The sequence below is a fragment of the Oncorhynchus tshawytscha genome, linkage group LG05, assembly GCF_018296145.1.
Source record: "Oncorhynchus tshawytscha isolate Ot180627B linkage group LG05, Otsh_v2.0, whole genome shotgun sequence".
Lineage (NCBI taxonomy): Eukaryota > Metazoa > Chordata > Actinopteri > Salmoniformes > Salmonidae > Oncorhynchus > Oncorhynchus tshawytscha.
In genome coordinates this window covers 49,145,848-49,170,296 of record NC_056433.1, presented here as the reverse complement: position 1 = coordinate 49,170,296, position 24,449 = coordinate 49,145,848, and the positions used below count along the sequence as shown (strand labels likewise).

Here is a 24,449-nt window from a genome sequence, read left to right as displayed (position 1 = left end):
CTCTCCAGAGATGTTCGCTCGGGTTCAAGTCCGGGCTCTGGCTGGGCCACTCAAGGACATTGAGACTTGGCACGAATCCACTCCTGCTTTGCATTGGCTGTGTGCTTAGGGTCGTTGTCCTGTTGGAAGGTGAACCTTCGCCCCAGGTCTTGAGCACTCTGGTTTTCATCAAGGATCTCTGTATTTTGTTCACATTTCTCTCAATTCTGGCTAGTCTCTGCCAGGACCTGCCGCTGACAAATATCCCCACAGCATAATGCTGCCACCACTGTAAATAACAGCTGGTGCACGATATCTAAGGAAGTCTCGAGCTATTGCTCGTCTGAGGTAGAGTACTTATGATAAGCTGTAGACCACACTATCTACCCAGAGAGTTCTCATCTGTATTTATCGTACCTGTTTACAAACCACCACAGTCAGAGGCTGGCACTAAGACAGCATTGAATGAGCTGTATTCCGACATAAGCAAAAAAGAAACCGCTCACCCACAGGCGGTGCTCCTAATAGCCATGAACTTTAATGCAGGGTAACTTAAATCAGTTTGACCAAATTCAGGACCACCTGAGAGAGACGCATACAAAGCTCTCCCTCGTCCTCCATTTGGCAAATCTGACCATAATTCAATCTTCCTGATTCCTGCTTACAAGCCAAATTAAAGCAGGAAGCACCAGTGACTAGATCAATAAAAAAAGAGGTCAGACAAAGCAGATGCTAAGCTATGGGACTGTTTTGCTAGCACAGACTGGAATATGTTCCGGAATTCCTCCAATGGCATTGAGGAGTACACCACATCAGTCATTGGCTTCAGCAGTAAGTGCATCGATGACGTCGTCCCCACAGTGACCGCACGTACATACCCCAACCAGAAGCCATGGATTACAGGCAACATCCGCACTGAGCTAAAGGCTAGAGCTGCCGCTTCAATGGGCGGGACTCTAACCCGGAAGCTTATAAGAAATCCCGCTATGCCTTCCGATGAACCACCATACGGGCAAAGCTTCAATACAGGACTAAGATCAAATGTACTACACCAGCTCCGACGCTTGACGGTTGTAGCAGGGCTCGCAAACCATTACAGGCTACAAAGGGAAGCACAGCCTGGAGCTGCCCAGTGACGCGAGCCTACCAGACGAGCTAAACAGCTTCTATGCTCGCTTCGAGGCAAATAACACTGAAACATGCATTAGAGCACCAGCTGTTCCGGAAGACTGTGTGATCACGCTCTCCGCAGCCGATGTAAAACCTTTAAACAGGTCAACATTCACAAGGCTGCAGGGCCCGACAGATTACCAGGACGTGCACTGCGAGCATGCACTGACCAACTGTCAAGTGTCTTCACTGACATTTTCAACCTCTCCCTGTCTGAGTCTGTAATACCAACAAGTTTCAAGCAGACCACCATAGAGGCTGTGCCCAAGAACACCAAGAAAACCCGCAACACTCATGTCTGTAGCCATGAAGTGCTTTGAAAGGCTGGTCATGACTCACATCAACACCATTATCCCAGAAACCCTAGACCCACTCCAATTTGCATACCACCCCAACAGATCCACAGATGATGCAATCTCTTTTGCACTCCATACTGCCCTTTCCCACCTGGACTAAAGGAACACCTATGTGAGAATGCTATTCATTGACTACAGCTCAGCGTTCAACACCATAGTGCACTCAAAGCTCATCAATACGCTAAGGACCATGGGACTAAACACCTCCCTCTGCAACTGGATCCTGGACTTCCTGACGGGTCGCCCCTAGGTGGTAAGGGTAGGTAAAAACACATCCGCCACGCTGATCCTCAACACAGGGGCCCCTTATGGATGCGTGCTCAGTCCCCTCCTGTACTTCCTGTTCACCCATGACTGCACGGCCAGGCACGACTCCAAAACCATCATTAAGTTTGCCGATGACACAACACTGGTAGGCCTGATCACTGACAAGACAGCCTATAGGGAGGAGATCAGAGACCTGGCCATGTGGTGCCAGGACAACAATCTCTCCCTCAACGTGATCAAGACAAAGGAGATTATTGTGGACTACAGGAAAAAGAGGACCGAGCACACCCCCATTCTCATCGACAGGGCTGCAGTGAAGCAGGTTGAGAGCTTCAAGTTACTTGGTGTCCACATCACCAACAAACTAACATTGGCCAAACACGCCAAGACAGTTGTGTAGAGGGCACGACAAAACCTATTCCCCCCTCAGGAGACTGAAAAGATTTGGCATGGGTGCGTCCTCAGATCCTCAAAAAGGTTCTACAGCTGCACCATCAAGAGCATCCTGACTGGTTGCATCACTGCCTGGTATGGCAACTGCTCGGCCTCCGACCGCAAGGCACTACAGAGGGTAGTGCGATCGGCCCAGGACATCACTGGGGCTAAGCTTCCTGCCATCCAGGACCTCTATACCAGGTAGCGTCAGAAGAAGGCCATAAAAATAGTCAGACTCCAGCCACCCTTGTCATAGACTGTTCTCTCTGCTACTGCACGGCAAGCGGTACCGAAGCGCCAAGTCTAGGCTTCTAAACAGCTTCTACCCCCAAGCCATAAGACTCCTGAACACCTAATCAAATGGCTACCCAGACTATTTGCATTCCCCCCCCCCCTTCCCCTCTTTTACACTGCTGATACTCTGTTATCATCTATGCATAGTCACTTTAATAACTCTACCTTCATGTGCATATTACCTCAACTAACCGGTGCCCACGAAAATTGACTCTGTACCGGTATCCCCCTGTAAATAGTCTTGCTCGTTATTTTACTGCTGCTCTTTAATTACTTGCTACTTTTATTTCTTATTCTTATCCGTATTTTTTCAACTGCATTGTTTGTTAGGGGCTCGTAAGTAAGCATTTCACTGTAAGGTACCTGTTGTATTTGGCGCATGTGACTAATACAATTTGATTTGATTTGACTAGGGCTGTGGCAGTCACGAAATTTAGTCGGCTGGTGATTGTCAAGCAAATAACTGGTCGGTCTCATGGTAACTTACCGTTAATTAACAAACACATTTAGCTTCTCCTGGCTCCCCTGATGCAGAACATCTACATTTTAAAAAGTCTAATAAATCCATGTAATATATCATACACCTTCGCAATAAATCCATTATTATTTTAGACAGGTCTAAAGAAGTATGATATGAAGAAAATCGAATTCAGAAGAACAGAATACTATACTCTGAGTTGTCCTTATGTTAGGCTCTGATCTGGCTATGCCAAATGGCTGTGGGCTACATTAGTTAATTTAGCAGACAAGACTTGCTTAGAATTCCTTAGGATTATTTTATATCATCTTTTTAGTATGAATAATACAATTGAACAATGCTGAATAAAATAGAAAGGAAATTTGCTCCAAACAATTTGAGAGTGCGCAATTCTGTGTCGAGCGGTTAACAAAGAAATAGGTATTCCTATATGCTTAATTTAGAGTTATTCTTGTAACTTTAGTTGTTCTACAAACATTGATCTATATGCTTAGATTTTTAATACATTGTAAGGCTGCATGACGTGACTAAAGATGATTTGAAAAAAGTTGCTTTAAAAAGGCATGAGCTCTGCTTTGTGTGCTTTGTTTGTTGCACAGGACGTACACTCTACATCAGTCATTCATTCACAATTTCACAGCAGCATCCCCTTTGTGTGGCTGTAATGCACCCTAAAAAAAAAATCCATGCCTTTTGCGGCCAGTGACCTCTGCAGAACTTTTTTGCAGAACCTTTCACAGATCTGTGCCTCGACGGACAATTAATTCGACCTCGTGGCTCGGTTTTTGCTCTGACATGCACTGTCAGCTGTGGAACCTTATATAGACAGGTGTGCCTTTCCAAAACATGTCCAATAAATTGAATATACCACAGGTGGACTCCAGTCAAGTTGTAGAAACATCTCAAGGATGATCAATGGAAACCGGATGCACCGGAGCTCAATTTCGAGTCTCATTGCAAAGGGTCTGAATACTTATGTAAATAAGGTTACAAAAATATATAAAATGTATTACATTTGGAAAATGTTATGAAAAACCTGTTTTCGCTTTGTCACTATGGGGTATTGTGTGTGTATATTGATAAGAGTTCAAATGTTCCTCATCAGTTTTAGAATAAGGCTGTATTGTAACAAAATGTGGAAAAAGTGAACAGGTCTGAATACTTTCCGAAGGCACCTTATTTCAGAGGTAGGGAAACCATCTCATAATTTCCAGCAACCCCTTGTCAAAAAACACTTATGCATTTTACATTTTACATTGAAGCTGGCTTTTCATGCAAATTAAGTTGGAGGTTTGAGTTCTTTTTTGGGGGTTTCATGTTACAGGTTACTGAAACTAATACAGATGTTCCATTTCAATTCATTAGAAACAGCCACACTACAGTAATAAAACTCATGGAACAGCATCCTAAATCAGTCAGCATCTCATGTGATATTTAACTTCATGAATTATAACTATGTTAAATCAGGGCTTGCCTTGCTACCTAAACCCCTTGCTCTGGCCAAATGCTACGCCACGCCCATAGACATAAGTTTTTTTCCGCAATAGAGCCCCACAGTGGAGGTGTCATAATACCCATAAAACCTAGCTGTTGCAATCATTTTTCCACCATTAATTTTATCCTCTCAATTCTTTTTGAAAAAGCTGTTGTGCAGCAACTCACTGCCTTCTTGAAGACAAACAATGTATACGAAACGCTTCAGTCTGGTTTTAGACCCCATCATAGCACTGAGACTCCACTCATGAAGGTGGTAAAATACCTTTTAATGGCATCAGACCAAGGCTCTGCATCCGTCCTCGTGCTCCTAGACCTTAGTGCTGCTTTTGATACCATCGATCACCACATTCTTTTGCAGAGATTGGAAACCCAAATTGGTCTACACGGAATAGTTCTTGCCTGGTTTAGATCTTATCGGTTGGAAAGATATGAGTTTGTCTCTGGATGGTTTGTCATCTGACAAATCAACTGTACATTTGTGACATATCAAGACTATTTAAAGGACAGGACAGCCCCCCCCGCCCCAAATCTCTCTCGGACAAGGTGACTAATATATTTGGCAATATTTACTCTCAGATTTGAAAATGCTAATTAGCATCAAAGTAGACATCATGCAAAACTACAAATCCCTGCAAGCTCTTGCATATCATCTCTGGCAGACACCTTTGCTAACAGGTATTGTGTCAACTTAAAACTTGCACAAGGCAGTTCACAGAATTGTCCATTTAGCCAACATTCGATAGTTAATCCAGAGATTCTTACCTTTGCCTCGATTAGGCAGTCTCGTCCAGATCATCATGTCATTTGTAGTTCTTTATGAGAACCACATTAGCATTTCATTTTTGGCGGGTAAATTCAGGCAAATATATTGATAGAAGTCACCTTGTCCTAGAAAGATTTACAGGGTTATCTAAACGTCACGGTAAGCCTACACAGCCCTTATTTTAAATGTTTCTAAAATGACCTAATGGAAAAACTATTTGAACGATTTCCCTGTTAGACCGCTAGGAGTTATTGGTATTATGACTCATACGGTGGTACTCTACGAATTTAGATTTTGCAGATGATTTCTAGAACGCAAACACATTCTAACCATTCTGATTGGTAACAGAAACCGGTTGGGCCAGAGCCAGAACACACATGGGTATAGCGGCGTTTTGAAAATCAGTAATTTGCATTGATACGCTGATTGGTTAGAGATGATCCAATCGCTAAGGACTTTGTTTTGTACAATTACCCCTAATTTTGAAGTCACCACAAACGACTTCAACGATGGCAGTCTCAGATTGACGTATGCAACGAACATAGAGCAGTGGAAGAATTCAGTTTAAGTCGTCACACAAACTCCTGGCTGCATTATTGCACATTCAGCAGCTCTGTGATTGAGGTTGTGCTTTAGGGGGTTAGAGGGTTACACCAGCCTTGTTATATGCACCCTTTATTGTTTGTTGACTACGGACTGTTTATTTTACAGCTAGTTATACAAGAACATAAACCTAATATGCAAATTGTGTTTTTGTCACTGTAGGAGATAAGCGAGCATGAGTGTTACAAAAGGCTTTTTAATTCTGTATGTAGACCAATTCAATTCATTTTTTCTTCTTTCATACATAAAGTACAGTGTATAACATAAAATTGTTTATTCTCATGTAAGTAAATTACAAAGTTATTTTCTTGGGTTACAAAATGCAAATAAAATTCCAAAAGTAGAACATTTAGAAACTCTTTAACCAACTAGGTATTTTTCACTCATATACCCCAATCAACTTAAGTTTTCAAATTCCAAGGGCATAAAATGTGCTTTAAGTCGAAAACAATTGGATATACATAAAAAACAATTGGGTACAATCACTTGTATGTAAATGTCTCTAGCCACAATAAAAACAAACTTCTGGACGATATTTATAGGTTTTTGACGGTGGTCCAAATTGATAACTTAACAAAAACTGTAAGTAGGGGGGGGGGGAATCTGTAGATAATACAAAACCCTGCATTTTCTGACCTGAACGGACTATTCATAGTTCTCACAGTGGAGTTCAAACTCACACAACACACAACTAGAAACAAAGCACAAAGGGAGCGGTAATGGCCATTATACAAGACATTGTGTGAGATGATCTCCACTGAGTTGTTATTCTGTGAAAACTACACTCTCTCTTACATCTGACCTGTCTGCCTGTCCCTCTCCTCAGTGCTGGTTCTTGACTCCCTGAGGTTTGCCACCACCAGGCTTCTTCTCCTGCTGCTGCTGGCCTCTGCCCACTCCTGGCATACCCCGGCCACGGCCTCCAAATACACCTAAACATTGAGCAGGGACAAACAGCAAGACCAAAGTTAATGCACATCAGGAGTACCAGAAAATAATGATTGACACAGCTTATATTGGGCAAATATGATTTCTAGCTACTTTTGAAGCACACACTGTGCCCTAGAAACAATTTTTTTTTTTTTAACTAGGCAAGCCAGTTAAGAACAAATTCTTATTTTCAATGACGGCCTAGGAACAGTGGGTTAACTGCCTTGTTCAGGGGCAGAACGACAGATTTTTACCTTGTCAGCTTGGGGACTCGATCTATCGACCTTTCGGTTACTGGCCCAACGCTCTAACCACTAGGCCACCTGCCGCCCCAACTAATATTTAACAATGTAATGACAGTTTATTATAAAAGCTCAAATATGGATGCATATGCCTGTCATAAAAATTACAGATCTGCAACACACACTGCCTAAATCATAGGCAAATGCACTTTTTTTTTGTGTGCCTAATAATGATGTTAGCAGAAGACTGCCTCAGTAAGAATGGGAGGCCAATGTTGGTCTAAGGTTGGGTAGGGGTGAGGTCCGGAAGGGGTCAGTCAACTTCCCTAACTGACATTTCCTGAAACCTAAGCTGTGTTCAAATACTCATACTAACCGCACTATTTTTATTTGTTCCTTTAAAAAAAAAAAGTTTTTCCTTTTTTAAATATTTTTTTCCACCTTTATTTAACCAGGTAGGCTAGTTGAGAACAAGTTCTCATTTACAACTGCGACCTGGCCAAGATAAAGTATAGCAGTGTGAACAGACAACAGAGTTACACATGGAGTAAACGATTAACAAGTCAATAACACAGTAGAATTTGTGGAGTATTTGTGACGTAAATCGAGTATGTAGTATGCTAATTGGGGGCGACAGGTAGCCTAGTGGTTAGAGCTTTGAGCCAGTAACCGAAAGGTTTCTAAATTGAATCCCAGAGCTGACAAGGTAAAAGTCTGTCGTTCTTTCCCTGAACAAGGCAGTTAACCCACGGTTCCTATGCCGTCATTGTAAATAAGAATTTGTTCTTAAAACCTGTTAAGCTTCCCCCCTACTTTTTCGGAAATTCTGTTAAAAATCGCGCAACTTTTTGGCGTCCTGCTACTCAGGCCAGGAATATAGTATATGCATATGATTAGTATGTGTGGATAGAAAACACTCAGACGTTTCCAAAACTGTTTAAATCACGGCTGTGACTATAACAGAACGTCTGTTTCATCGAAAAGCGCAGGAAAATCTGATCACTGGAGATGGGAAAAAAATATCCATGCGCCACTCCCATGAATTGTTAAAGGTGAACCGTAATATATGAGGCCAAGCTTGCAGTACCTACAGCTTCCACAGGGTGTATAGAGTCTCCTCATTTGAATCTGAATTGATTCTTGGTAGATCCGACCAAAGGGAACCGATTCCCTCCGACCACCGACCCGAGGCATTGTCTGTCTTTTTTTCCGGACATTTTTCCACACGGCAGGCTATCGAATTTACATCGCCTCCTGATGATTTTTATAGCTTATTAACGTGTAGTTATACCTAAAGTTGCATTAGAAAGGTATTTCGAAGTGTTTTGTGAAAGTTTATCGTCGAATTTTTAACTTTTAAAAAATGACGTTACGTTATGAAACGCTATTTTTTTCCGTTTTTCACACAGTCTTCATAGATCGATATCTAGGCTATATATGGACCGATTTAATCCAAAAAAGACCCAGTATTGATTATGGGACATCAAGGTGTGCAAAGAAAGAAGATGGTCAAAGGTAATTAATGTTTTATATTTTATTGTGCGGTTTGTGTAGCGCCGACTATGCTAATTCTTTTGTTTACATCCCCTCTACGGGTCTTTTGGGGTGTTGCATGCTATCAGATAATAGCTTCTCATGCTTTCGCCGAAAAGCATTTTAAAAATCTGACTCGGTGGCTAGATTCACAATGACTGTAGCTTTATTTCAATACCAAGCATGTGTATTTTAATGAACGTTTGCGTTTTAACTAATACTATTAGCGTGTAGCGTCGCGCATGTGCATTTCTAGAGCTCTAGGTGGGACGTCTGCGTCTCAAGTAAGCTCAAGAGGTAAATCGAGTATGTAGTATGCTAATTGGGGGCGACAGGTAGCCTAGTGGTTAGAGCTTTGAGCCAGTAACCGAAAGGTTTCTAAATTGAATCCCAGAGCTGACAAGGTAAAAGTCTGTCGTTCTTTCCCTGAACAAGGCAGTTAACCCACGGTTCCTATGCCGTCATTGTAAATAAGAATTTGTTCTTAACTGACTTGCCTAGTTAAATAAAATTGTTCCCAGATATCATACTAAATTTGCCAAAATACGAAGTATGCAAGCAGTGGACACTATTTATGTGCTTTTAGGGCCTAAAAAGCAAATTCTTCAGAAAATGCTCATGCTTCACATTTTCAGATTTAAAGAAAATGGCAGCCCAAGTTCGACGGGGGCGGATACAAATTCATTGCTTTAACTAATGACAAATGTTAAGAACATGTTGAACAATGTAATAAAGTAATGACTTATCAAATAAGTTACACGTTATGTTGGCTTACAATTTGTTAGCTACACTATCTTTACAAACCGCATACCGGTACATACTGCTGTAATGCTATGTTAGTTAGTTACCTAACGAGTAATGTTAACATCAGTTGGCTTCTAATACGTCAAACTTGCCAGGCAGTATAAACTATAATCTAACTAACTACCCAATGTTTATTGACTTGATTATTCACGTCATTCTTAGCTAAGTGGTATAGTCGTTGTGCGTTCTCAATGGACATTGTTAATTTCTGGCCATCTACTCCGATTTCAGAGCACACTCGTCTGAGTGTGCCAGAGCGCAGAATAACTGATGAATTTACACATTTTCAACACCCGTTGAATATATGGCCAGTGTCAGTAAATGTTGGCCAAAAAAAGCATAATTAAATTGTTGCCAGCATCATAGTTACAGTCACAAACGCTCTGGATAACATGAACCAGCCTAACCAGCTCTGCTAAGGCGAGTAAAACGGTCAGAGTAACGTGTTCTCTCATTTGTGTCTGGAAATAGTTAGCAAGCTAGCCAACGTTATCCAGTTAGCTTGGGTGCTTTACTGTGGTTGTAAGGTCAGAACGATCGGATCAACCCTATTCCACAGCCAGAGCGCGCTCCAAGAGTGAACCACTCTGAAATGGACAATCTGACAACGATCTGGATTTACGAACACCCAGAGCGCACTCTGGCACTCCAGATTGAATTTCCCGAACACACCCAAAATCGTAAAATGTCTAGCTAGTCAATTATTATGCTAACAAGCTAGCAATAGGTTGCACGGCAACAACATCAACTTCCGATAGACAGGCGAAGCGCTAGTACGCTCAACTGAAAGGATACAGTTTGTTTACAGTATACTAAAATTAACTAATAGTATATACTCAAACAATGTATCCAACAAAAGAAGTCTTGTTTGATCCTACATTAAATTGAGGTGGTCTCAATGACACCTTCACATATTTCTGGGTAAAATTTAGGGGTAATGATTATTAGATTTCATAGGTGTCTTTGTGAACAGTCTAGTGAAAATGTGAACTGGCTTCGTAATTTTGTTTGGGGAGAAAATTCTCAATTCAATTACTAGATGCAATGTAGTCTAGTTTATTGTAGACTACTTGAAATATGAAACAACTGAACTAGGCCTATATGAGCTGGTTTCAGATCTCCATCCCTGACCTAATCCATCAAGGTCTGACTACTAGTCTACCATTCACTCAACATGCCTTGTCGTCATTGGTGGACTGACTATTATCACATCATTAGAAGCCTACTGTTGACATACAGATATATCAAGAGGACAGATCAATAACTGATTAATTAACATTGGCCTACTAATCTTTAAACCGTCTAAAATAACTTTCTGTGAAGGACGGTATTAGCGGAACAGCTCTCTGCCATGTCTGTTTCCATCCACACAGGAACATGCTCTAAACTACCGCAACACCCGCACGTTTCCTTGCTCGGCAATGCGCTCGTGACTACTATGGTTGCGGAGAACAAAGCATGTGCAAGCAAGAAAGTGTTCACTGAGTTGACAATGTTGTAGCCAACTATCTTCATTGTAATGACACCTTAGCTGAGGAGCTAACTACGAAAGAATAGTGGTTATGTGCTTGACTAACATACCATTTTGGAAAATATATTTGGCGAACAGTTCATTTTCCGTACCCTTTTCCACCCCACACATTAGTGGTATCAATGGACGATGTGGAGATCTGCCATCCAGCTCGAGGGTGGAAAATAGTACTATGACTACAAGGGCTGGCCGGAGCGTACAGCTTGAAAAATGTTCTCCTCACCCAAGTCCACAGATTGGCTCAACTCCAAATTCCGACCGTTGAGTCAAAAACCACAACGTGCCAACTAGAAGCCTATTTTTCAGTGTATTTTAGGGTCGTTTTAAAGTCATGTACTTTGACCTCAAATTGCATGCATAGTACGCAAAATACATGCAGGTTGGCAGGCCTGAAATTACAAAGTAATTTGTGGGAAATTTGGTTTATTTAATTTTGCTATTGCGATGCATTGTACACCGTCTCTTGATTGACAGCCTATATTGGGCCTATTTGAATTCTAGCTACTTTTGAAGCACATGCTGTCCGCTAGAAATTATGTAACACTGTAAAGACAGTTTATTATAAAAGCTAACATGTTGATAAAATACCAGTCACTGAAATTAAAAAGTCATTTGGGTTATATTAGGTTTCTACATTGAGTAAATGCAGTATTTTCCTATTGAGATCCATAACATTGAACACTCTAAGAACGGCAGGTTTGTGGTGATGAATCCAGGAGATCAGTCATTTATTCATTGCTATGATCATTGATCTCCTGAAGAAGCTATCTTTTTTCCTTTCTTTCTGTGCCCCCAAATGTTTGGATATACCCCCAAATGTTTGGATATACTGGTAAAGTTACCAGAGTATACTACAAAGCAGAATCAATGAGTTAAACAAAGTGTTAAACAAATCAAAATATATATTGATTTTAGATTCTTCAAAGTAGCCACCCTTTGCCTTAACAGCTTTGCACACTCTTGGCATTCTCTCAACCAGCTTCACCTGGAATGCTTTTCCAACACTCTTGAAGGAGTTCCCACATATGCTGAGCACTTGTTGGCTGCTTTTCCTTCACTCTGCGGTCCAACTCATCCCAAACCATCTCAGTTGGGTTGAGGTCAGGTGATTGAGAGGCCAGATCATCTGATGCAGCACTCCATCACTCTCTTTCTTGGTCAAATAGCCCTTACACAGACTGGATGTGTGTTTTGGGTCATTGTCCTGTTGAAAAAACAAATAGTAGTCCCACTAAGCGCAAACCAGATGGGATGGCCTATCGCTGCAGAATGCCGTGGTAGCCATGCTGGTTAAATGTGCCTTGAATTCTAAATAAATCACAGACAGTGTCACAAGCAAAGCACCTCCACACCACCTCCTCCATGCTTCACGGTGGGAACCACACATGTGGAGATCCGTTCACCTACTCTGCGTCTCATGGCTGGAACCAAAGTCTCTTCTCATTGGTATCCTTTAGTAGTGGTTTCCTTGCAGCAATTTGACCATGAAGGCCTAATTGACGCAGTCTCCTCTGAACAGTTGATGTTGAGATGTGTATGTCAAATATATTTAGATTTGTTTCAACACTTTTTTTGCGTACTACATGATTCCATAGTTTTGATGTCTTCACCATTATTTTACAATGTAGAAAATAGTCCAAAGAAAAAACCCTGGAATGAGTTGGTGTCCAAACTTTTGACTGGTACACTAATATACACTGCTCAAAAAAATAAAAGGGAACACTTAAACAACACAATGTAACTCCAAGTCAATCACACTTCTGTGAAATCAAACTGTCCACCTAGGAAGCGACACTGATTGACAATAAATTTCACATGCTGTTGTGCAAATGGAATAGACTACAGGTGGAAATTATAGGCAATTAGCAAGACACCCCCAATAAAAGAGTTGTTCTGCAGGTGGGTACCACAGACCACTTCTCAGTTCCTATGCTTCCTGGCTGATGTTTTGGTCACTTTTGAATGCTGGTGGTGCTTTCACTCTAGTGGCAGCATGAGACGGAGTCTACAACCCACACAAGTGGCTCAGGTAGTGCAGCTCATCCAGGATGGAACATCAATGCGAGCTGTGGCAAGAAGGTTTGCTGTGTCTGTCAGCGTAGTGTCCAGAGCATGGAGGCGCTACCAGGAGACAGGCCAGTACATCAGGAGACGTGGAGGAGGCCGTAGGAGGGCAACAACCCGGCAGCAGGACCGCTACCTCCGCCTTTGTGCAAGGAGGAGGAGCAGGAGGAGCACTGCCAGAGCCCTGCAAAATGACCTCCAGCAGGCCACAAATGTGCATGTGTCTGCTCAAACGGTCAGAAACAGACTCCATGAGGGTGGTATGAGGGCCCGACGTCCACAGGTGGGGGTTGTGCTTATACAGCCCAACACCGTGCAGGACGTTTGGCATTTGCCAGAGAACACCAAGATGGGCAAATTCGCCACTGGCGCCCTGTGCTCTTCACAGATAAAAGCAGGTTCACACTGAGCACATGTGACAGAGTCTGGAGACGCCGTGGAGAATGTTCTGCTGCCTGCAACATCCTCCAGCATGACCGGTTTGGCGGTGGGTCAGTCATGGTGTAGGGGTGGCATTTCTTTGGGGGGCCGCACAGCCCTCCATGTGCTCGCCAGAGGTAGCCTGACTGCCATTAGGTACCGAGATGAGATCCTCAGACCCCTTGTGAGACCATATGCTGGTGCGGTTGGCCCTGGGTTCCTCCTAATGCAAGACAATGCTAGACCTCATGTGGCTGGAGTGTGTCAGCAGTTCCTGCAAGAGGAAGGCATTGATGCTATGGACTGGCCCGCCCGTTCCCCAGACCTGAATCCAATTGAGCACATCTGGGACATCATGTCTCGCTCCATCCACCAACGCCACGTTGCACCACAGACTGTCCAGGAATTGGCGGATGCTTTAGTCCAGGTCTGGGACGAGATCCCTCAGGAGACCATCCGCCACCTCATCAGGAGCATGCCCAGGCGTTGTAGGGAGGTCATACAGGCACGTGGAGGCCACACACACTACTGAGCCTCATTTTGACTTGTTTTAAGGACATTACATCAAAGTTGGATCAGCCTGTAGTGTGGTTTTCCACTTTAATTTTGACTGTGACTCCAAATCCAGACCTCCATGGGTTGATAAAATGTATTTCCATTGATCATTTTTGTGTGATTTTGTTGTCAGCACATTCAACATGTAAAGAAAAAAGTATTTAATAAGAATATTTCATTCATTCAGATCTAGGATGTGTTATTTTAGTGTTCCCTTCATTTTTTTGAGCAGTATATATATATATATAATATATATATATATGTATGTGTGTGTATATATATACATACATACACACGTTTACAATAATAATTTACAATATTAACAATGTCTGCACTGTAAGAGTCATACACACACACACAACCGTTCAAAAGTTTGTAAATGTTAATATTGTAAATGACTATTGTAGCTGGAAACAGCTGATTTTTAATGGAATATCTACATAGGTGTACAGAGGGCCATCATCATCAACCAACTTCTACTCATTATTTCTCACTTATGAGTTTCGATACATATGTTAACAATCCTTCGGCCAAAGGACCATTCTATGGATTACATTTAACATTTTTGAAAATCCCCAATATCAAAGCCTTTTTTTGTCCTGGTTTCGTATGGAATCACTCAATAATGAAAAAAATATATATATGTATATATATATATATATATATACTATGTTTACTTAGCTCATAAATATAAGTCCCAATTGCATCACACTACCAGCACCTCAACCAAATGTTACCCATTTGCCTCCCCAGAAAGAGAGGTTCCATCTTACCTCTACCTGCTCCTGCTCCTCCCCCTCGGCCCTTGCCCTGCTGTTTGTTCTGCTGCATGCCTCCTCGCCCGCGGCCCTTGGACACCACCTCCTCCTTTACCATGTCGATGATTTCATCAGGGATACGCAGGTACTTTATGGTGCTCCCTCTGATGTAACACTCGGGCATCCTCCAAAACTTATCTCCATCCTAAACGATAGGAGTGAATGGGATTAGGGGAGAATTTCAGCATTAGTCTTGGTAGAAGCACTCTTAAAAGCTGAATCTTTTGACTGTCAATAGTGCCATCTTGTGGCTAGACATGGACATTTTTCTGATAGTTGATTTGTGAAAAAGACAGCAATGTAGCCTCTTCATTCACGGCTGTCACGTAAGCAACCATATACATATTTCAGATCAGTGGTCACAACTCTTGAGTGTCGACAAGTACTTATAGACAAACCCTTTACCCTCGAGGTGCAGATGACTTCTCGTAAGTTGATATTCATCCAGTTGTCACAACTGACCAAGTGTCCGTTATACGTCTCTCCATTCTTCAACTCCACCAGCTGAGGAGCATAGGGAAGAAGCATGAGTAAGAAATCAAAGTGATGTGGCTTCATGTTTGTACCACAAAAACCAATGACCACATTTACATGAACAACCGTGAGAAACTCACATGACTCAAGAAACAAAGTAAGAGTAAAATATCACAAAAACTTAAGACTAGTTGAATTCATCCTTACCATAGGGTGGTTCTGTGCAGTCTTCAGCAGAGATAGAGGTAGCTGTGAATTTCAATGTTTTTTTAAAGTCATGGCGCATGTTGTCTTGCTCGTTAGCTAACACATGATTAAATTAGCTAGCTAGCTTTGAAAAGGTTTGCTAACTAGTTGGTATGATAGCCAACTATACTGAACAAAAATATAAACGCAACAATTTCAAAGAATTTACTGAGTTAGTTCATATAAGGAAATCAGTCAATTAAAAAAAAGTCATTAGGCCCTAATCTATGGATTTCACATGACTGGAAATACAGATATGCATCTGTTGGTCCCAGACACCTTTATAAAAAAGGGAGTGACAACCGCCATTTGCCTCATGCAGCGCGGCGGCTCCTTAGAGTTGATCAGGCTGTTGATTGTGGCCTATGGAATGTTGTCCCACTCCTCTTCAATGGCAGTAAAAAGTTGCAGGAACTGGAACACGCTATTGTACATGTCGAACCAGAGCATCCCAAACATGCTCAATAGGCCATGAAAGAACTGGGACATTTTCAGCTTCCAGGAATTGTGTACAGTCCTTGTGACATGGGGATGTGCACTATTATGCTGAAACATTAGGTGATGGCGGCGGATGAATGGCACAACAATGGGCCTCGGGATCTAGTCAAGGTATCTCTGTGCATTCAAATTGCCATAGATAAAATGCAATTGTGTTCTTTGTCCGTAGCTTGTGCCTGCCTATACCATAACCCCACCACCACAGGGCACTCTGTTCACAACGTTGACATCAGTAAACAGCTCGCTCACACGATGCTATATACGTGGTCAGCAGTTGTGTGGCTGGTTGGACGACCGGCCAAATTCTCTAAAATTACATTTGAGGCAGCTTATAGCAAGGGTTCCCAAACTCGGTCCTGGGGCCCCCCCTGGATGCACGTTTAGTTTTGCTGTAGCACTACACTGCTGATTCATGTAATCAAAGCTTGATGATGAGATGGTTATTTGAATCAGTTGTGTAGTTCTAGGGCAAAAACCAAAACGTGGGGAGAAGAGGCACCCCAGGACTATGTTTGGTGGACATTCCTGCAGTCAGCATGCCAATTGCACACTCCTTCAAAGACATCTGTGGCATTGTGTTGTGACAAAACTGCACATTTTAGAGTCGCCTTTTTTTGTCCCTAGCACAAGGTTCACCTGTCTAGTGATCATGCTGTTTTATCAGTTTCTTCATATGCCACACCTGTCAGGTGGATGGATTATCTTGGCAAATGAAAAATGCACACTAACAGGGATGTAAACAAATTTGTGCACAACATTTGAGAGAAATAAGCTTTTTGTACTTATTGAACATTTCTGGGATACTTTATTTCAGCTCATGGAACCTACACTTTACATGATGCGTTTATATTGTTTGTTTAGTGTAGTTAACTAGCTAGATCAAATTTGACTTGAAATGCAAACCATGTGTTTAGACACTATAACAAACATATGTCAATGTTTTAACTAGATTACGATTATATTTTTAGTTAACTATTAGCTAGCATTAACACAATGAGTTAACCATTTAGCTACGTTCATGTTACGTTACAGTAGCTAACTATCCAAGCTGCATGGTAAACAAAACAACCACGCTTTTGTGCTCGAGCTATTCCACGGTCCCACACATAATAGTCCTCATATTACTGTAACCCGATAAAACATATACTTACCATTATAACAGATTATATTACAAACTATCCGGTCAACTGAACGTATTTTATTTTGTTTGCTAATGCTAACTACGTTGGACGGAAGTTGTCGCCAAAATGTGTTCCTACCATGCGTCTTTACGTCAGACTCGCCGATTAAAAAAAAAACGCAAAAAGCACAGAAACAGATGACTGATCAACTGTGAAAGGACAGCAAACTCCCAGACAGCAAACTCCCAGACAGCTGCATCCCTGGTAAAATTTAGAATAACAAACGAAAACATTCACTACAGCTAAGAAAAATATGGACAACAGTAAGCAAACTGTTGTTGTAACAGGTTAGTGGGCTTTCCTCTACTTGCTCGACTGTACGTAGTTTCTAGCTCGACAAAGCCAACTAGGGCGTGCATGTCAAGAATGTTACTCTGTTGAAAAGTTGTGTGAAGGACATGCAGCTGAGTTGTCCAAATAGTTGCAGTTTGTTATTTGTAAAATGGCATACATTCCTTTAAAGTGTTTGTCAAATTGGCAATCATTTGTTTCTTGTATTCCAAAATAATATGCCTATGGATAACTGCCTATGGACATAATTGCATAACTTTAGGAACGTGTCATGCATGGTATGACCTACTTGACCCTGTATGTAGCAGAATGAAATTGAAGTTGTAATATTTCAGACCTCCAGACATGCACTTGTTAGGCAATTTGGCTAATTTTTAATGTCTTCCTTGTGTTTAGCAAAATTCTAGTTTCAATAAACATTTGCTTTACATGCTAGCATTAAACAGAATTGTGAAACTTTTAGGGTGTTTTCACATATTCCTCTTTAAAAGACATTATCTCAGTCCTCTTTAAAGTGAATTGGGGTAAAACATTTAAATGAAATAAAAATAACCCAGTTCTCTTTGTAGTCACACTACCCTTGCCTTTGAATGAGGACTCAACTATTTTTTTCCAGTACACTTCACCTATTTTGTGGACTGAGTCCTCTTTGCACTCACATTGCTATGTTTAGAAAGGAACCAAGATATTTTTTTCCAACATGCACTCTGTGTTTTTACAAAGTGCAGGACAAGCCATTCAATCAGAATTGTGTTATTGGACAACTAGATATACATACATTTTGGAAGCTAATAATTGCATTTAATTAAAATATGAGACATAATTGTAATTAGAAGATACTATTAACATGTACATTTTATTGTTAACATAATATATAGCAGAAGAATAACTGCAGATTTAAATAATGCTGTAATTGAAAATTGTACACCCGATATAGGCGACTGCCCCTTTATTAGCTAGAATTGATTTTGTACCCTACAGTATGTTATTCTCACCAAATTATGTTGTCTTCTCACACTTTTCAAAATGCACAATCAAATAAGCATTTTATGAAGCTCTCAGCCTATAGATAGCATATTGCAAACAAATAATCTTGAACTACAAACACACATTTTGGATTTTCTGTGTCGCTACTCAGTAACCAAAAACATTTTTTTTCTGTGAACCTGCATATAATCTTCTCTCTTGTGGCACCAATGTGATGGATTATGGCAGGGGAATCTGTGTTGCTGTATTCAGGTGTGGGAATAATGACAGACGAACCTGGGGAGCTTTGTGTTCACATTTCCCTAAAAGAGGGAACCGGACCACGGAATTCAAGCGAACTGCTTCAGGGGCTCTTTTGAGGTGTCTGACTTCCTTTGGAGTGTTCACAGTGCACAACAAATGTTGCAAACCGTGCTGAGTTCACAAAAATTGTCCGAAAGGGACCAAGTGTGAAAACACCCGAATTCTCCTGTCTCCCAGACGCAAAGGCCAGTTGAACACGGGATGGCCTGATAAAAGATGTTAGATTGCCTGGGAACAGAGGGCCTCACAAAAGAGCTGGCCAGCAGCTGCTGACCCCACGCTCTCTCCTTTTCACCTTTCTGCCAGACAGACAGATCCCTGTGTCCCCAAGGGAACACACCAGCCCATTAATTTCACAGGGATTCAGAGTGATGTCTCAACATTACTGCAGTTACACTCACACATTTATATAAACATCATATAAAGTGAGCTTTTTATTGGATTGTGCATATTTCTTTAGTGTCCCTTCGAGCGTGGGTTCTTAGGACAGTTATTTCCCTTCAAGCAAATGTATTGCCAAGCATTCCTATAAGTAAAGCTTCAATCTCAAGTTGAGTCTGCTATTTGAGTTTAATACTTTATTTTAATTTTATAAATGCTGCCATATTTTGCAGGGTTTGAGCCATTTGGAGAGCACACTATTAATGCCAGTTGGGTAGCAGTCCAGGTATGTATATTTTGCATATTTCACGTAGGCTATATTGAATTAATTTGTCTTTATAACTATGAGGATGCATTTATTTCCCTGACAATAACACAAAACTGCCTACCTTGTTCATGCTCAGCCTGTTTTGGTAGAACACATTAGTCATGGGATCTCCATTCAGAAAATGTTTTCTTACACGTTCTATACTGTGAGAATCATTATAGGGCCAAAGTGGTGGTGTGGGGCTGTATTGGGAAATGTGATGGGGACAATGGTTGTCAGGGTGTCTAGACAGACTTGATAAGGATATTCAAATCAAACAAAGGGCTGCTTTGTGGCTGTGGTCAATCACGCCACTTTTAAATGTTTATGGGAACTGGCCTGGTAGCCATGGCCAGTTGTCCTGTAGCAAATTATAGAGCCAGTTGTGAACATTACACTTTAGAAATGTTCAATCTTTTCCTATTTGTGCTTTCCCAATTTTGTATTTTTAGGATATCATCCAATCATATTTCTGTTGTGCATATTTTTTTATGGACTGAATAGCAAAAGTAAAAGATGACCACAAGGAAATGTTACAAAATGTCTATTTTAAAAGCAATGAGTTTCAAAATAATGTGAAGACATTTCTATCTTTTATGAATATTAATCACCTGTCTACTCTTCTCTTTGTTTTAAGGAACTAAAGAAGCTGGGCCTGGGAAAGGACATAGACCTGCATGTGTATGAGGTGCCTGTCGACTACCAGGCAGTCCAGTGTTTGATTCCATCACTATTGAAGCAGTATCATCCCCAGGTAAGAAGGCAATGAATGGGCTCCTATCTCCTTTCCTGCTGGTCAATTATGCACCTTAATATGCACCATATTTGAATTTGTTTGTTTTGTATCCTTCTCTGCACGGGGAATCAGTTAGTGGTCCATGTTGGAGTCTCAGGTATGGCCACCACCGTTACCTTAGAGAAATGTGGCCGTAACCATGGCTACAAGGGTCTGGACAACAGCCGCTTCTGTCCCCATTCTCAGTGTTGCATTGAGGGGGGCCCAGACTGCATTGACTCTGTTATTGACATGGAATCGGTCTGCAAAAGAGTGACAGCCTCTGGACTAGGAGTAGCAGTCTCCGTCTCTCAAGATGCTGGCAGGTAAGCATCCCCCCCCACATCTTACTGTAGAACCACCACTTAGAACCAGTTTATATTAATTCCTGTGTCTTTCCTGACAGATACCTCTGTGACTTCACCTACTACACCTCTCTGTACCTGAGCCATGGGCACTCGGCATTCATCCACGTGCCTCCCATAGAGAAGCCTTATAGTGGAGTGGACTTGGGTAGGGCCCTCCAAGCCATCATACAAGGGATGTTGAACATGCTCGACCAAACCGAAGAGAAGATCCACTGCCAGCGTGTGCACTAATTTACCTGTGAAAGCCAACTGCCTTTAACCCCTTACACACAAGAGAGATTATGCACTTAACCACAACTAGCCAAACAATGTTTTTGTTTCATTACCTCTTCTGGTGCAAATTCAAAGATGGCAACCATACAGACACTTCCAGTTGACTTATTTCACAGCCATTTCGTCACATTCTTCATTGCTGTTTCCTCAAGCTCTTGACCTGGCCCATTTTTAAAATCTTAATAGTTATGATGAGGTGAGTAAAGCTGTTTTGGTGTAATGAGCTTTCCCCACATTCTGTTGACACAGAGATTGAGCAAGACGATTTGAACTGGAATAACAGGAATTGACAGAAGTGAGCCACATGCTTGTTCTAAGAGCGCTACTCTTTTTGAATCTGTTGAGAAGCTTCCATGGTTTTGACTCTATCCATACTTACACTGCTATCTCAGAAACAGGGTTAGTGTATGGAATAGCCCTTTTTTGCATCGACTCAATGTACAAGTTCCACATTATTTATTGTTATTTAAGGGGAATTTCTGTCTTTGGTTGTTATTCATCATCTTGAAGAGCTATTTTTGTAACCATCTTTTTCATTAAAGTCTTAAGCGTCCACTTCTTGGTGCTACTTAAGTCATGCTAGTACTTCCTGGATTTGATGTATATGAAATGCCCGGCCTTTTCCTCTCCACTCACCAACAAAACCAGCGAACTACAACTTCTGATAAGGATAAAAAAGGACTTCTCACCTCTTTCTTTTTTTATGCTGTGGGTCTAGCCAGCTTCCAGGTCTACAGGGCTGATCGCGTCCGGAAGCAGTGCAATAAATCCAGAGGTGGTTTGTGTTTCTACGTCACCCTATGCTGGTGCAATGATGACACTTCTAAGTCTCCAGATCTGGAATCTATTTTCATCCACTGCAAACCTTTTTATTCACCCTGTGAATTTTCCTCAGTCATTCTGGCCGGAGTCTATATCGCTCCGAGCACCTGTGCACACACAGAGCAACATCTACTGGCTGATCAGATCACAGAGGTGGAAAGAGAATACCCAGATTCTACTTTGACCATCAATGGGGGGATTTTAACCATACCAGCCTACAACAGGAACTTCCCAGATACGAACACTTGGTGAAATGTTCAACAAGTCAAGAAAAAAATTCTGGACCATGTTTACAGCACTTTTAAAGGGACATACCATGCTGTCTCCCATGCTCCCTAAGGGAACTCAGACCATGTGATGCTACACCTCATCCCTGCATACAGACATAAACTAAAAACTGCCAAGCCTGTCAAACATGTGGAAATAAGACTGACGAGGCCATTGGGAAGTGAAAGCACTGCCTAGACACCACAAATTGGAATATATTCAAGGACAGCAAAGCCAACATACACGACTACAGACAGATTCACATCCTACATCGGTGTATGTGAGAACTACATACCATCCAAATACTTTTCTATCACACCTCAACGACAAGCCATGGGTCACTGGTGAGCTTAGGGCTCTCCACAGTGCCAAAGAGCAAGACCAGGGTACTCTATAGAGGTCAAGAAAAAGCTACTCAGGAATGAAGGCAGCCAAACAGCAGTACAAAGACAGACTAGAGCAACTGCTCGTCTGTCTGGAAAGGACTGAAAGAAATTTCCAACTAGAAACCTAAAGCTACAAACCCTAACCCCTCACTGCCGAGTAAACTAAACTAGTTCTACTGCAGATTTGACACACCCTCCACCTACCCCTCCTTGCCACTTCCCCCTCTCACCCATCTACCCCATCCCACCCCTCCCTTCCCCATTTCTCTCCAGGCTCTTCTCTCCTCTACTTAATACTTAAGTCTATTGACGCACACGTGCATCAATCTAAGTAATACAATTTTAAAAATCATCATCCCCAATTTTTTACATGGGTTACGTCTCAATCCACCGCATCCGCCTATGGCGGCCTTTCCGTATCTGCGGTGGAAGCTAACAGAGCTAGAGCTGTCAGACCATGAGACATCCTGAAAAATCTAGCTTCTCACAAAAACGTCTGTAGCTTCCGAACGGTTTGGCCTACAAACTATTAACCACTCAATGGAAAGGGGAGACTCTCACAAACACAATGGTATTCTCCTGTGTCACGGGACCCATCTTAAGATACTTCCATTCATTTGTATGGGTTATGGGAGTAGAAATAAGAGGTTAAATGTGTATCCAACCTTCAAAACCTTATTCCTTTCTGATTTTTTTTTTTTTTTTTGCCATTTATGAATGTTTATTCAATGCGTTTCTATGGGATACAGTAATGGCCAAGTTCAATATTTTTATCAACACATTTTTATTTTTTAATGTTTACACCTAAAGGTGTGCTAAAATTCCAAATCAAATAGCTAAATGATCCATGGTATGACCATCTTAAAACAATTCCACGTCTTATGTCAGCTTAGTAACCCTCCCCTCAAATGGCTTAGATATTTAAAGCACTGCGCGGACCAGCTCTCCCGTTTTCACTGACCATATTCAACCAGTCATTAGAGCAATGCACTGTTCCTGCCTGTTTCAAATCTTCCATCATTGTTACAGTCCCAAAAAAACCTAAAGGTGTCCTGCCTGAACTTTTACAGACCTGCAGTGCTCACCTCGGTAATCATGAAAACCTTTCAGCGCCTGGTACTGTCCCATCTCAAAACCATCACTGACGCCTCCCTCAACCCACTGCAGTTTGCCTACAGAGCTGACAGGTCTGTGGACGACACTGTCGAAATGGGCCAACACTACATCCTCAAACACATCGATAACCCATAGACATATACAAGGACATAGTTTGTGGACTTTAGCTCTGCTTTCATTACATTATCTCAGAACTGCTACAAGACAAACTGTCCTAGCTGAACGTGTCCAGCTCCATCTATCAGTGGACTACTGACCTCCTAACCAACAGGACGCAACACGTGAAGCTGGGAAAACACCTCTCGGACTCTTTATCCCTCAGCACCAGAGTGCCGCAAGGATGCGTGCTCTCACCTATACTCTACTCACTCTGCACCTCTAACAACGCATCTGTCAAACTACTCAAGTTTGCAGATGACGCCACTCTGGTCGATCTCATCACCGACGGCGATGAGTACATGTACCGTGGAGTGGTCAACCAACTAGTGGCCTGGTGCAGTCAAAATAACCTGGAACTCAACACAGACAAAACCGTGGAAATGGTGGTTGACTTAAGAAAACGCCCCCCACCATCTCTCCCCCTCGAGATTGTTGGCTCAGCTGTTAGCATGGCTGAATCATTCAAATACCTGGGGACCATCATCTCCCACAACCTCAAATTGGAGGACAACATCACAGAGGTCACCAAGAAGGCACACCAGTGGATGTACTACTTGCAGCAGCAAAACACAATCTCCCAGCCAAACATTATCCGGTTTTAAGCATCAATCGTTGAGTCCATCCTTCATCTCCTCCATCACTGTCTGGTTTGGGTCTGCCCACTGCAAGGGAAAACTGCAACACATACCCAAAATGTCTTGCCACCTGAATAGTTTCTTCCCCCAGGCTGTGGCCCTCACCAACCGGCTATCTGGCCCATAGAGACTAAAGCACTATGCACTCTATGCTGCACACCGCATCAGGCCATCTCTGAACTGTATACAAAATAACTGCATTTCACTCTGTCCAGCTCTCTGCATTTAGATAGATTCATAC

General features: G+C 41.9%; 2 protein-coding genes across 3 annotated transcripts; one reads left to right on the top strand and one right to left on the bottom strand.

The window, feature by feature from the left end:
- Positions 1 to 6,101: 6,101 nt before the first annotated feature.
- On the bottom strand, positions 6,102 to 17,240 carry LOC112250733 (U6 snRNA-associated Sm-like protein LSm4). The gene is made up of 5 exons (XM_024421128.2): positions 17,109 to 17,240; positions 15,421 to 15,462; positions 15,145 to 15,243; positions 14,695 to 14,884; positions 6,102 to 6,774 (listed from the first exon to the last, which is right to left on the bottom strand). The coding sequence occupies exons 1-5, from the start codon at positions 17,109 to 17,111 to the stop codon at positions 6,665 to 6,667; spliced, it is 444 nt and encodes a 147-aa protein (XP_024276896.1). The 5' UTR covers positions 17,112 to 17,240; the 3' UTR covers positions 6,102 to 6,664.
- A 6-nt stretch (positions 17,241 to 17,246) lies between these two features.
- Positions 17,247 to 21,378, top strand: LOC112250732 (pyroglutamyl-peptidase 1). Of its 2 annotated transcripts, none has more exons than XM_024421126.2 (5): positions 17,247 to 17,425; positions 19,334 to 19,386; positions 20,045 to 20,161; positions 20,276 to 20,508; positions 20,589 to 21,378. In XM_024421126.2, the coding sequence occupies exons 1-5, from the start codon at positions 17,392 to 17,394 to the stop codon at positions 20,779 to 20,781; spliced, it is 630 nt and encodes a 209-aa protein (XP_024276894.1). In that variant the 5' UTR covers positions 17,247 to 17,391; the 3' UTR covers positions 20,782 to 21,378. The 2 variants fall into 2 exon arrangements, with proteins under 2 accessions (XP_024276894.1, XP_024276895.1); XM_024421127.2 differs by having other exon boundaries at positions 17,252 to 17,342.
- Positions 21,379 to 24,449: the final 3,071 nt, after the last annotated feature.